Source organism: Ascidiella aspersa, chromosome 2, assembly GCF_963924565.1.
Source record: "Ascidiella aspersa chromosome 2, kaAscAspe10.2, whole genome shotgun sequence".
NCBI classification, from domain to species: Eukaryota; Metazoa; Chordata; class Ascidiacea; order Phlebobranchia; family Ascidiidae; genus Ascidiella; species Ascidiella aspersa.
In genome coordinates this window covers 34,463,422-34,478,382 of record NC_139448.1, presented here as the reverse complement: position 1 = coordinate 34,478,382, position 14,961 = coordinate 34,463,422, and the positions used below count along the sequence as shown (strand labels likewise).

General features: G+C 36.3%; 1 protein-coding gene and 1 non-coding gene across 2 annotated transcripts; both read right to left on the bottom strand.

Moving 5' to 3' along the window:
* Nucleotides 1–325: 325 nt before the first annotated feature.
* On the bottom strand, nucleotides 326–13,763 carry LOC146165455 (uncharacterized). Its single transcript, XM_083381950.1, has 10 exons — nucleotides 13,625–13,763; nucleotides 12,657–12,762; nucleotides 12,044–12,167; nucleotides 11,320–11,365; nucleotides 8,549–8,650; nucleotides 6,912–7,137; nucleotides 5,878–5,981; nucleotides 5,239–5,353; nucleotides 3,441–3,522; nucleotides 326–2,180 (listed from the first exon to the last, which is right to left on the bottom strand). Exons 1-10 carry the CDS (start codon nucleotides 13,716–13,718, stop codon nucleotides 1,623–1,625), a joined length of 1,557 nt encoding a protein of 518 aa, XP_083238076.1. The 5' UTR covers nucleotides 13,719–13,763; the 3' UTR covers nucleotides 326–1,622.
* Trnaq-uug (transfer RNA glutamine (anticodon UUG)) lies at nucleotides 3,004–3,078 on the bottom strand. The gene has a single exon. It is a non-coding gene; the product is annotated as a tRNA-Gln (tRNA).
* Nucleotides 13,764–14,961: the final 1,198 nt, after the last annotated feature.

Below are 14,961 nucleotides of genomic sequence, written 5' to 3'. Positions count from 1 at the left end.
AAGGTAGACTAAAAAAAATAATTTAAAAAAAATCCCATAAAGTCGAGGCCAGGCGGCCCCCTTGTATACGCCCTGCTCTTATTGTTAGTTAAAATGTGTGTGGTCTTACCTCGTATGAAGTCGTACTGGCTAAAACCTGTCAAACGTCATTTACTAGGTCGTGAGTTTGAATCTCCGAGCAAGTTATATAGTTTTACCTTGCTTGCATTCAAATTAGTAGGCTGACTGGTTGAAGTCTGCTATACTAAACTGCCTTTTGAACTAGCTAAATTTATAATGTATCCGTTACAGGCCAAAAAATGAAACAAAACGACTTTGTCGAGGCTCGGAAAAGTGCTCTTTTTTATTGTGCAAATTTACATAACAAATATAGGAAAAGCGGCACGGAAAGTCAGCAGTTTACTCATATCAGCAGATCAAAGCTTATCTTGCACCAACAGAACTAAAGTTCTATTTTGTTTCAGGCTACTATTCAGCTGTTCAGCTAAAAATTTCCTTGAATTCATTGAAAAAAAACATTTCGTCATATGTAGATATGACTTTATTCTGAACATTAAAACCAAACCGACTAAATGGAAACGTTTTGCAATATTTGACGCTAGCAGGGTGCTGCGAAAGACCGTAAAGTTCATTACATCATCTACCCCCTGGTTTAGATTCGGTTCAAACAAACAATTGCACTTATTCTTACTAAAAAACACGTATGTTTTTAAAATTGGCAACATTTTTTTTATTTTTAAAAAGATTAAATTTAACTCTTAAAAGCGGCATGTGTTTAAGGAAACTTACCCTGTTTCATTAAAAGGAACATTTTAATATGAAATAAAACCTTCGGATAACGTCATTTTACCGGCTCTTGAGTGATTTACAACTTTGTAAATATGGACATTTATGAGCAAAAAAGCCGAAGAACAATTTTCAGTTATCAAACGGAGAAAAATCTATAACTTTCGTTAAAACAAAATTAGGTGGCAATATTTTAGTAAGTAAATTGAAATAATCGGAACACCAACTGATCACAATAAGCCATTTAATCAGCAAATAAGCGCTGCAGATTCGTATTCTGGTAAGATATACCCCCACCCCCAAAACAAAAAATTCAAAACCAGGAAGAGAAAATGACGTGGTGGAGGAAAAAATAAATTTGTTTTCCAACTGATTCTTTTGGCCTGTTACAAGTTAGCCAAGTTTGTTTTGTCCTAAAATCATCAGATTGTTTTTTTCAGCAAAGTATTTAGAAAGTTATTCAACATTCGATTATTATTATTAAATACAATGATCTTACCCTTTCCATGTAAAAACGCACTGTCGAATGGCAAACAATGAATGAAAAAACAACTATGGACAGCCTATAATCTTCTTAGCATAAAAATAAAACAAAAAGCTGAGTAAGGCATGATGATTATGAAAAACGAAAATAGAAAACAGATTTCTCTGATTTGTTTCAATTGCAATTCAAACCAAGATCGTTCGTCTTCACGAATCGCACGGCAGGAGCAAATTCTGGCAAAGATATCATCGTTTTCCGGCAAGATATCATCGCCTCAACGTCCAGCCACAAAAATAAAAATAGCAGGAGCAGGAATACTTTAAAATGAGGAGAAAAAGGAAGACGATTAGGATCACATCTTCCTGCTATTTCTCCTGATCTGCTGTTTCTCCCATTCGCTCAACTTCCTCTTTAAGGTCGGAACCTTCTTCTTACTCTTCGCGCTCTTCCCGGACCTCGTCCTCTTGCCCAGAGTCCGTGACGTACCGTAGCCTTCGTCATCAAACGGTGACGTCACTTCGCCCTGCCTGCCCAACGTCATCAATTTACCCTGTGACGTCAATTCGCCCCCTCCGGGAGAGTAGAACATGTAGCCGCCGTTGACCGGCATCATAGTGCCCTGCATCCCGCAGTTCGTGCTGGTGATGACGTCATCGTTGATGACGTCAAGCGTGCTCTTAGTGACGTTGTTGGCGCGTCGAGGGGGCGCGTCACCGCTGCTGTGAGATGACGGGTGAGGGTGAGGGAGGTTTCCCCCTGCGTAGTGCATCTGCTGCTGCTGTTGGGGGTGTTGGTGTTGCTGCTGTTGGGGGTGTTGCTGTTGGCGTTGTTGGGGGTGCATGAGTTGGGGGGCAACTGGTTGTGACGTCATCATGCCTGGGAGGTCGTGCAAGCGCTGGATCGGGTGATTCTGAAAATATTATTATTTTTTACTACATATGAAATAGTAATCAACGACTTGCAATCATTGACTAAAAAAAACAAGGCAAGGCAAAGTAGCCACGAATACGCACTGATACTGTGCATAAAGTTGTGCCTTTAAGGATAAGCTCTACAGTGATTCAAATAATCACAGAATATTTTACGTTCCCACTTCGTGCCATAATCGTCAAAAAGAGAGCTATTGTTCTAAGGTCGTGCAAGCGCTGGATCGGGTGATTCTAGAAAATAATTTTATTTCTAACTCCATATGAAATAGTAATAAATTATGACTTGCAATCATTTAACAAATCCATGGCAAGATATAGCAGTGATTCTTAAACTGTTATGAATTTGTAATCCAGCGATTTAAGAATCACAGAATATTCTACTTTCCCACTCCGTAACCTAACTAGCAAAAAGAGCTATCTTCTAACTTGAATCAATTTGTAGTCCGCCATCTCCCAACAAAATATATAGTCAATCAGTGCTTTCTTAGCATGTTGAAAATGAATGAATATAAATTCGAAACGTCCAAAAAAGTAAACCCTATACTTCCATGCGGGATTCGACCTTCTTACTACGCCTAACTAAAACCCTAATTAATCAATATATCCAAAAAAGAAGTAGTTTAATCACTTAATGAAAGACACACACAAACATATGTGTTTAATAACATCTGTGATCTAGCCCCTCGGAAGTTGCTTTATGACCAACGATTACGGCTTCCGTATCAATAGTACACCGAAAAGCCATTGCAGACTCGCCGAATCTGTCAATCAATCATGCAAGCAGAGCAGGCTAGAAAAACAACTGGCCTGCAGTGAGGTTCGAACTCACGACCTCCGGTCAAGCCGGGACTGTCGCTCTACCAACTGAGCTATGCAGGCTCAGAGAGGAGCGAGTCGAGAAACAACCATGCGCCAATACTTGCACATTTTGTTAGTACAAGCAACTTCACACTGGGGGATCAGTCCGTATCAATCAATGAAAGACACGCACAAACATATGTGTTTAATAACATCTGTGATCTAGCCCCTCGGAAGTTGCTTTATGACCAACGATTACGGCTTCCGTATCAATAGTACACCGAAAAGCCATCGCAGACTCGCCGAATCTGTCGATCTATGATGCAAGCAGAGCAAGCCAGAAAAACAACTGGCCTGCACTGAGGTTCGAACTCACGACCTCCGGTCAAGCCGGGGACCGTCGCTCTACCAACTGAGCAATGCAGGCTCATTTAATCACTTACGTATGTCTGTAGGGGAGATTGGGTTGTCGCGTTTTGATTAGCGTCCACAAACTTGTGTTTTTTCCTTGCGTCGCATACAAACCTTAACAAAAAGAATCATTGTGAAATTAGCAGGTTTGATATAATCAATTGCAAAGCCAAAAGTTCGAGTAACTCGACATCATCTTGACCAAGACCTTTCGATACGAACTCGTCTCTATAGAGCAGTCGTTCCCGAACTTTTTGGCTCGCGGTCCACAAAACAAAATCTTATCTATTTCACGGCAAACTTTTAACAGAACAACAATAGAGTAGGTATCATTCTGTACGTTTCGAATAACTCTTTATTCATTTTCAACAGAGTTATTCGAAACGTCCAAAATGATACCTACTTCTGTATGGGCTTTGACATTCTTATTACGTCTTACTACAACCTCCAACCATTATGCTCCAAAACAATAGAGTAATTTTATAATCGCCCTCAACACACGACAAATTATGTTTGGAAAATGCTATATAGGGGCAAAACAGTGCGGGAATCACTGCTATAGAGTACTTAGCGGTTTCATAATCCGCCTTGGTGCAAGGTAATTTAATGTTTAAAAATCGTTCGTGTTCGGCTAATGTATGTGCTACCTTGTCATAAACTTATTGCACCTGCCAGGGTAGGTTTAGCGTGGTTACTTTGTACGTCACTGAACAGTGCCTTATGTGTATTCGGTGCGTTCCTGAATTCTTTATCGCGAACCGTGATCGCAATTTGGCATTTGAGCTACATCCGCTCAGTAAATGTTGAGATTTTTCGATAAAGATCGACATGATTCGTGTTTAAGGCACCCAAACTGCGCAGTAAACAACCCAGCTTGCTTAACATTGAAAAAAGGGAAATGATATTAAAAACAAATAAAAAGTTATTTGAAACAATCAACACAAATCTTTGGGATTTAAAATTCGTTTACGTCTAACTACAACCTCCAGCCATTATATTACGATTTATTCGAAATCTTTACAAAACGCTGCTTATAGTTCTGTATGGGCTTTGTATTCGTTTCACGTCTAACTATAACCCCCAGCCATTACCTTAACATGTGTTTTAAGAGTCCACAAAATGCCACCTATTTTGTATACAGTTTTAAATATTTATTCTACGTCGAACTATAAAAGATCCCACCTACAAGCTCCAAAAACGCAAAACAAACATTAGAAGAAAGGATTTCCTAAAGTGAAGGTGGCTGTTTTCAAATCTACACAAAACTTTTATATTATTTTCCATTTTTAATGGCCATTGTATCGCCACTGCAAGTGTAGGCCAGGGCTGCGGAGTCGGTTAAAAATAATCCGAGGCCAAATGTGCTATTTTATCGAGTCCGACTCTACAGTCTGATTTTTCCCATTTACGTAAGTTAGTTAATATAGATATACAGCAATCTACTTATAAGGTAGGCTAGCCATATGATATATCCACCCACAATATATGGTTAAATATATTCAACCATATATTCTATTCCACCTTTACAATTTACAGATCGCGGCATTATCAGTTTCGAAATTTCGTACTGCCCACGTCGGACTTGGGACTCGGGTAGTCTTACGTGGTCTTACTCGAGTCCGAACTCCGACTCCAGCTAAATAAACCGACTCCGTCGAGTCCCGAGTCCGACTCCGACTCACCAGCCTTGGTCTAGGCCTATACATTATTAGTTGTATGTTTATTTATTTAGCCTGCAGGTGTGCTTACTACAAAGGTCGTACTTAAATATGATTCACGATCAGTTAAGACAAAATCACGTTTATTTATTCAAGCAAGAGTTGAGCTTACTTTTTGATCATGATGCAGATAATCGCAAGTAGCAGCAAACCGCCGGCTGGCACCCCAATGATCAGGTAGAGATTCAACTCAGGGTCGTCGTTTTCGTCGTCTGCCAGCTTTATCACTTCAAAAAAGTAATAACCCGTTAAGTTGCGTATTGGAGCTCCGCTGTACGCGTTTACCGCTTTTGTGGCTGTCTTTAAATTGCCCGAAGCATTTCCCTTTCCCAAACTACGCAATTTTTCGATCTTGATTTTAAACATGAAAATCAAATAAGACATTTGAAAGGTTGAAAAACCGTTGCCGGAAAGTCTTGCTTAGCATAGGTAAAAAACACAAGACTTAATTAGCGGCATATTGCACGACTGCAAGTAGCCTATATTAGCATGGCTTAAGTTCATGACTTAACTAAAGTGAACTTCACTGTTTTTAAATAACTTAACTTGACCTAGATCATTTGACCAAAATGACTTGGGTTAAAAAGCGTTTTAAAAAAATATTTAATTTAAATTGATTGATTTAATTTATTTTTTGAACATTGGGCATCGGTTATGATACGATATTTTCGGCAACTACCTGCCCCTCGCCTTAAGGATTTTTTAAAATAAACTGGAACATTTTTTTTTATCATTACTCCAAAAAACTCACCTATTTTGTTATTGTTGGACTTGGAAGGCACGACTGGTCTCAGCGGGTAAGGGTTGTACTGAGGGCGCAAAGGTTTTCCGGTTGCTAATCTCTTGGAAGCGTTTCTGAAAAGTAAAAAGGGCTGATTTGAAAAGCTTTGTTTAAAATAAAAAAAAAATAGAAAACTTTTATAACAGTTAACAATGATTTTACCATAAGTTCTCATGGCGCTATGTAGTCTTTCACTTTGAAAGTCCCTACCTTTTGCCGGCGGTTCAGATTAATAGAACTTATCGCAGGTATTTACATTAGAGAGTTATAACAATATACGTCTAGCAGTAAATGTAAATAAATCAGCAGACTAGGTAAATGAAGAACCTTGAACCCCCAAAAAATGATTCACCATTCGCTTTATATGCGATTTCGTAAAAAAGTTTAAAAAATAGTAGGCTAGGCTAAGATATTCTAATCTAAACTTCATAAACTAAACCTCCAACCATTCTGCTCCAAAACACGAATATAATCAACAACAAAAACATATATAAGATTTTCAAAAAAGGTTAACAATTAATACAAACATATTCGACAAGTTCACAAAATGTTAAAAATAAATTGATATCACTGATGATGGCATGAGCATTTGCCGAAACGTTTCAACAATAAAGCATGTCGCTTTTTACGTCTATTTGGGCCGTTATTTTCACCATTAAACTTATGAACAGATTTATTCTACGAAACATAACTACCAATATTAGAAAGATCAAAGCCCATATAGAAGTATAGATAACATTTTGAACGTTCGAATATTTCCTAATTCATTTAAAGAAATTTTCAAAACGTTTAAAATTGCACCTTCTTCTATATGGAATCAACAAAAAAATTCCTACCTTTATTTGTATGAGCTTTGATATTTATTCTACGTGACAAAACCACCAATAATAGAAAGACCATAGCTCAGAAGTGTAGGTAATATTTTGAAAGTTCAAATATTTCTTAATTTATTCTTAAATAAATATTTAAAACGTTCAAATTGGACCTTAATCAACAAATCCAACCTTGCCGCTTCATTGCGAAGCTTCTGTCTCAGCTTCAAATCCACTTTTCCTCCGTTCTTAAGAGGTGGAAGAGGACTCTCTTCGCTCCCGGGAGCCTTGGAAGGAGCAGGTCCTCCTCTTACTCCCTTTGCTCCTCCTCCAAGTTTACTCTTCCCGGTTCCCTTCTTCGCGGGCCTTTTCCGACCTGGCTTCTTCTTCGGTTTGGCGGCCGGGAACGAAAAGGTTTCTAGGAAAGCGCACATAATTTGTTAATCTTTGTATATGGTCATTTTCGTCTAACTCTAAATAGAGGAATCAGGTGGCACTATATAACGACAAATCGTATTGGATTCTCGACAAGCTTTCGTTTTTTTTTTGTTTTTTTTTTCACAACCGTGCTTCATCAGGTCAAAGTATAAAATTTCATACATAAAAAAAGTAAAAAATTTTGCGAAAGCTTGTCGATCCAATACAATTTGTCTTTATGATTTGTTGAGGTTGTTTCATTCTTAAAGTTAAAACACTGTTCAATACAAAACAAGGTCAATGTTTTATTACAATTTTTTATATCCTATAGCTCATTTAGCCTGAGTAACGCTGCCCTGTCTTCGTTTGCAGTATCAAACACTTTTATCAGATTATTTAGCTTTATCCAATTTCTTATCAATAATTTTGTTGTTTGGTTGTCGAAGATGAGAGAGAAGCAACATTTGTTTTGGTTTTAAATTTTAGAGAAATTGTTGCGTTTTGTATTTTAAGTAACGCTAATGTTATGAACTAAAAAGCCCAACCACACTGTTATACCTTGGATTTTAATATAATGTTTTTTTAAAAGATTTAAAATAGCGAAAAAAGTTTGAAAGCAAAACTATTTGTAAACTGCGACGCTTAATGAAACGCATTGTTTATACGAACGACTACGTTATCTTACATTTAAATCGTAAAACTATATAAGACAAAACAATTTAAAGGTTGTACAATATTTTTAAATTTTTGGCACTTTATGCAAAATATACATAACCGTCCCGAGTACCGGATCGCTTGTTTTAAGGAATTCTATCCAGCCGTTGCGTAAACTTAAAACCTCTACAAGATCCAAATCAAATTAACTATAAATTTTATTATATCGAGTTATGTGTGAATCTTATTTATGTATTTATTGGATCACCAACCCTCATAAAGCGACAGTTTTAAAAATATAATCCCAAAACGCATTTTGTCGCGCTGTGCAAAATTATACTGCATTTTAATTTCATATTCGGTCACCAGTTAGTTCGAGAACTGCAAATGTTTTTCAGATTAAATTCTTAATGACGTCACGTTATGACATCAGTTTGTGACGTCATCTCGAAACAATTTTTTTAATGCCCCATAAAAAAATTTGACCTTACTTAACAAAAATCCTGGATCTGCCCCTGATAACAACATATATAAACGATATACAAGTTTATTAAATGGTTGGACCAAATTTTATTGCAAACAAATATTAAAAAAAATTTAAGAAAAAAAAAATATATATATATAAAAAAATTTGTCGAACATATATTAATTTTTGTAAATGCCGTATTTGTCTAATTCTAAATAGAGGAAAACACACATATTAGTTTATATAAATAGAAAAACATATAAAAGTTTATGTAATAACATATAATAGTTACTTTTAAATCCAGAAGACCTTTTGGTGGCTCGCACCATCATCTTAAATCCTTCGTGGGGTTCGGCAACTGTGTCGGCCAAAAGATCAACTCGCACAGTCTTACCTGAAAGTAAATATTAGCTGTATTAGGTGGTTAGCAATGTTGTATTTCCATGGAACTGCAACAACTCAAAAGTTTACGCTGCACACCGGAGATCTTGTAAAAAATGCAGACTCGATTGTAAGGGTGTATTTTTACACCTTGAGATGACTCACTTACGGTAAACCATGTCAACTCTTTTCCGCCTGTACACACATCGCTAATGTTCTATAAACGGCTACAGCTTTATTTCAATGCTCATTTATTTTACTGCAACTAACGCTACGGCAAATGTTGTTTTTTCTCTTTTTTTATGACCCGAAAGTAACCCAAAGCTTTTTAAAAGATTGAAAACAACTTTGTTTAAAAAACAGAAAACTGAATTCCAGTTTTGGTAAACAAATTTAATTCGGATGAGTCCATTAGGTAAGTTTTTTTTTATCTTAGTTTAATTACGTTGTAATTTTAAAAATAAAGTATTTTGGCAAAGCTGGTCTATTCGCCGATTCGAGTTTCATGCTTCGAAAATGCGTCGCCTGTTTTTATATTTATTTTGTATAAGCACGACTGAAAATGCTACTTGAGCCAGATTAATTATAGCTAAGACATTCATCAACCAAAAATGCACAGCTAAGCAAAGAAAATGCTACGTTTAACGAAATGTTACCCCGGGGGCCCATGTTCATCTTCATTGCTTATACCAATTTGTCATGTTCGAGTTAATCTTATGAATTTAGGAGGTTTCCGAGTTTTCGAATGTTTAGTAAACACAGTTCTGATCCAAAAAGCACAACGTACGCAGCGTCTGTATGGCTTACTTTACTAATATCAAAGTTTTGGTTTATTTAAAAAAAATGCGAAACCATTTTTAGTCATAATGTTTTTACATTACTGACGCTAAACTTACGTAACGCGTATATGGCAATAATTGCTTTACCGATTACATAATTTTGGTTATATTTTCTATCTAATTTTGCTATTTTACTGCCATTTTTATGTATTACTTGCAGAAAATTATGCTACAGTCTATTATTGTGGTAATAATTATAATAAACTTTTAAGAAAAAGCAAAGGGTTAGACCCAAACTAAAAGGTTATAGTGAAAAACCAAGTGTCCTTGCCAAACATCTGATAATGCCATTAATGGTCAACAGATGTTTTTTCAACTAATTAAAATTGTTGACGTAAGTAGAAAAAAAATCGCTTTGCTGTGAATTTAGAAGTGTTGCCCAAGGGCTGCTATATTTTACTTCGCTGCGCCTCTACAATACGAAGAAATTACCGCAAAGCTGTTTGCTGAAACAAAGTTAAATCTCTGACAAGTAAGTTGTGAAGAATTTTGAATCCCTTAAATAAACTTCGAGGTTTAGCAAATAAACTTTTCGAGATATTTGAGAATCCAACTTATAGGGCGAATAGCCGATGGCGTGTTTTCAGTTGGAAATATTTTAACTATTTTTTTTAATTATCTGATTTTAGGAACACTGCGCTTTTGCCTTGAATTGAATCGTGCAAATTTGTGAATTAACACCACACAATTATAAAACGTGTTATAGTCCGCCAAGATTTAGTTTGCACCGTAGTGAGCATGCTTAAAATGAATTGCAAATATAGTTACGAAACTTTCAAATATGCTAATTATACTTCAGCATTGGCTATGATATTCATGTTACGTCTGAAGAAATGATTGCACCGTTATTTTGTATTTTCCTTGTAATTACTTAAGGGAACAAAATGGGCTCCGACCAGGTTAAAAATTGAAGAACCACAGTTTAAGAACAGTGTAAAGCTTTGTGAATCACGCCACGTAAATCATCAAAATGGTAACAGCAGCTGTAAAGTTTTGACTCGGCGGTTTTGGCCTTTACTAGTTATTGTTTGGCTGAGACCAAGCCTCGACTCAGGGCGGGGTTAACCTTTGTAGTTACCACCACATGTAAACCAATTGAAAACAGAGAGACATTTGCGCACAGATGTCACATGCAAAGGGCAGCAGCATTATCAGCAGCAGCAGCAGAAATATTACCAGTGGCGTGTCGTGCACGTGTGCTGATAGCCGGAGGGCAGTCGCGACGTTGTTCAAACAACGTGCGAACGTAACGTTTAGTTTATGAGCGAATAACGACGTCCGATAGCCCGACTAATATGCGCGCTAATTGGCTTCCACCGCTGCTACGCGTCGCTTAAGGAAATCGACAGTGTCCCCTGTCCAGTTTAAAACCTGATTTTGATTACAGGCCGTAACCTTGACTTGATTTAAGGGCACTTATAGTTACCGTTTTGAAATTACTTGACTTGACTTAAGTCGTTTTGGTAAAATTGCTTCAGATGGCTTATTTTTTTGGATAAATGACTTGACTTAGACTTATATCTATTTGAAATGACCCGGGACTCAATGGAGTCGGTTTGTTTTGCTGGAGCCGAACTCGGACTCGAGTAAGATCATGTAAAACCACCCGGTTTTTAACCCAGTCCGCAGCCCTACCCCCTACGGTATTGATATCTAGTCACCAACTGATACTCTAGTTAAAACTCATGTAGAATTCAGCAACTTTGAGTTCATTTTTTCATAAACGCGTCTGTAGACCATTACCTCCTGCTGCGCCAATATGTTCAAATTCCATAAAGATAGGTCCTATTTTATTGTTATTCAGTGGTCATTTAAATTTCCGACATGACACTTTAACACTCACCGTGCGAAACGTAGTCTCCTGGTCTCCTGTTGCCGCAAAATCTTTGCTGAAAGCAAAAACAAACAGTCGTAAACATTCAAGGGCCGGGCGCCATCAATCAATGCAAGACGCCTTCAATACGTAATGACTAAAGCTTTACTGCAACGTACTTGAATCCAATTTGGACAAATATTTATCGCTATGACTGGATTTGGGTAAAAATATACGTGGATAGTTTATTTATATATAAAAATAGAGTCCTGTTTAACACTATATAAATTGCATTTTAAGGAGTGATTTTTACATATTTTTTTTTACATAACAGGGTTAGGAAAACTCGTTGTTTTCTTTATAATGAATGTCAAACCCAAAAGTTCGACTAAATCGACATAGACGTTTCGATACGCACTTCCATCATCATTAGTTAGATGTGTCTTTTTTCTGGATTGTCAAAAAGCATTTAGCTGTTCTAATTGCGTAAGGTTATTAGCACAGTAAACAAAGTTGCGCTTAGATTTTCACAACAAATAAAAAAGAGGCTAGAGTTTTTAATTTTAATAAAATTTCTAAAAAAAGAAATAAAAATTTACTGGCATAAATCATTGAAGGCCGACGTTAAACAATGTCTAATTTGTGCAAAATACGCAACCATTTTATAAAAAAACTAATACAATACCCTTGTAAAAAGCTTATTTTAATAGAATATTCTGTACACTATAGAACAAAACGGTATTGTAATACTAACCAGTTTTTGGCCTGTGTCGACCTCGTAAATTTCGAGATACTGTGTGAAGCAACCTCCCATCGACCCAGTCAAGTTCAAGTTGATAAAGGAGAGAAGAACCTTCTGTGATGGATTTACCTGGATTCTGCCGAAAGTTAAAAATAAAGCTCGGTAATTTAATTGGAAATTCAAATTAAAAAAATGCTAACAATGTTTATAGAAGAGGCGTGAAAACATTTTTTGTTTCCAAAGAGTATTTAAAGACGATTTTAGTTTGTCTTGAAGGACAATTTTAAGTATGTTCTGTTACTTGGGTACTGCAATTTAAAGAATGTATTTTCAGAATCGTTTAGATGCAAGATGCCGTATGGCAGCCTTTACGTGGGATGTTAAAATATTTGAACATTTAAATATATTGACATAGTCAATATTAACCATTATTGCAAATCATTTAAACTTCTAAAGCTAATGATGACTTAATGTGCGTAAGACGGACGTATAAAGCTCGCAGAAGTCTCTAACTGAAAAGAATCTCTCGCTATTCTACAGCTCTGGAAAAAATGTGAACAAAAGCCAAGGTTATTTGCGTTTTTACACGAATGTTGTAAGAAAACAAAATGGTGTAATCGCTTACATCCAGCTGCATTGAGTCTGCTTTGTAATGCCGTTCGGGTAGTTGTCACTTTCAATTTCAAACCACCGAGTCGGTAGAGCGAAAATCCGTTGGACGCAGTGCTTCCCTGAAAAACATGTCTATTTGTTATAGATCCTTTTTGAAATCAATGAATCTTTGGCGCTCTTTCACTATTGTACGTGAAAAGTTATGCAAAAAAAAAAAATAATAATACCGCATACCACAACGCATATTGTTTGGGTTAGGGTGCGGGTTAAGCGTTTGGGTGGGGGTGGGTCAAGTAATATTATGTTTATTATTAATAATAACTTGACCCACCCTCAACAATACGCTAACCTGCACCCTAACCCAAACAATATGTGTTGTGGTATGCGGCATTTGAAAAAAAAAAATTTTATTAATTTTTACGTACAATAGTGAAAGAGCGCCGAATCTTTTACTATGTTAAAGTGAAACTGAGTTGCTTATACGAAGCTTGCTGGCTAAAAGATCATTAAGTGTAAGCAAGAAAACTGAAGCGATAATTGAGTAAAGGTAAAGCGACAAAAATATAGGCTACGTTTCATACGCATGTAATTTGACGATAAATTTAGTGCATATTACAGATACACCTGTAATTATTGTTTCAATTTGATTTGATATGAGATAATCGCACTACATCTGTTCAATTTCTACGCAGTTTAGCGCTAGATGCTTTAACAGTCTTTTTTATCGTAATACACACATTATTACCTCCGTAAATTCATTTATCAAAATCAGGTAAATAATAAGTTACTAAAACAAATTACGCCAATTTTAGCATTGCCGATTACTTAAAAATGAAAAACAAATAAAAATAAAAGGGCATTTGGCAAGCTTTTAACCTTTCCTAAGGTGGGTTTAGATTTCAACTCCAGTTTAAAATATAAGGAAAGAAATACAATCGACAAATACGTTTAGTTGAATAACTAGACTAGAAGGACACTCACATGGAGGAGATAGTAAGGATCTTGTGCTTGAAGAAATTGACGTGAAACTTAAGAGACACAGAAGGCACAACAGGTTTACTATTGGGTTGTTCATGTTGGTTTTAAAACATTAAAATGCTGAATAGTGGGAATCTACCCTGAAAAATAAAACAAAAAAAGATAAAAAAAATTAAAAGTGCTAGAAAACCGATAAGAAATTATAAAAAAATAATAAACTGAATACCATTAAATAGTTTTCCAAAACGTTTTGTCAACGATGCGAACGGCGTTTATTTTCGCCGTATAGGCCTATACATTGGCTTACGTAACAAGGTAACTGATGCTACCGTTAGCCTAATAAAATTGCTAATAATTAGCCAATTCCGATATCCGACATATACACTTGATACAGTATCAGTTTTAAACAAAGACATGCAAACAACTTTTAAATAACGAAAAGTTTTATGATTGTTGAAAATGAGTAAAGAGATATTCGAAACGTTCAAAATGTTACCAACTTCCATAAGAGCTTTAATATTCCTATTCCGTCTAACTAAAACCATCAAGAAGTTCTATAAAATAAAAGTAAAAAGAAGTGTTTATGTTGAAACGTGGCTTTATAGCACCTGTCCGTTTGCGAATTTTGAACCTGCCAATTTCCTAAACTTCCCGATAGCTGACCGCAATGCGATTTCGGCACAACCCACATTTGGCCAATTTCCCACTAATGACCTGCAATTTTCGCCAAAGTATAAACGACCACAAAATTCCGGAACTTTCGCTGCTCGTTAAGTTTGCAGCGCGAAGCCATAAACAATCCCATGCATCACAATAGGCGGCGAGAGAATGTCGACTCTTAAGCTTCAAAACCGGTTTATGGTCGCAAAAAGCGGTCGGCAACGATGTCTCTAACTCGACATATCCCGGGAGAAACGTTTATTGCTCCAGTCAGGATGCGGTTGGCAAAACGTGAGCCCTGTTACTTAAATCTCTTCTGTGCTTTTAAGACATTCGAAATAAACGCTGGGGTGGCCTCGGGATTAAGCATAAATGTCCAAATAACCTACAGGTGATTTTTTGAACATGACGTTTAAAAAATTCCAATATTATTTTGGAAAATGTGTGATATCTAAAAATCACCTTGACCCTTGCAAAACATATGGTGACCTAAACTACTGATAGATCACATCAGAATGGTCTGGTTTTGCTAGTTATAAAGTCAGACACTTTATAAAGATTTTGAAAAAAATAAATAAATGCATTTCGCCGGCAAAGGCATCCACAGTAGGCATATATATTAATTCGAATGAGTCATTCAGAAAAAAACAAATGACACTCTACTTTGGGTGTTTAAACTT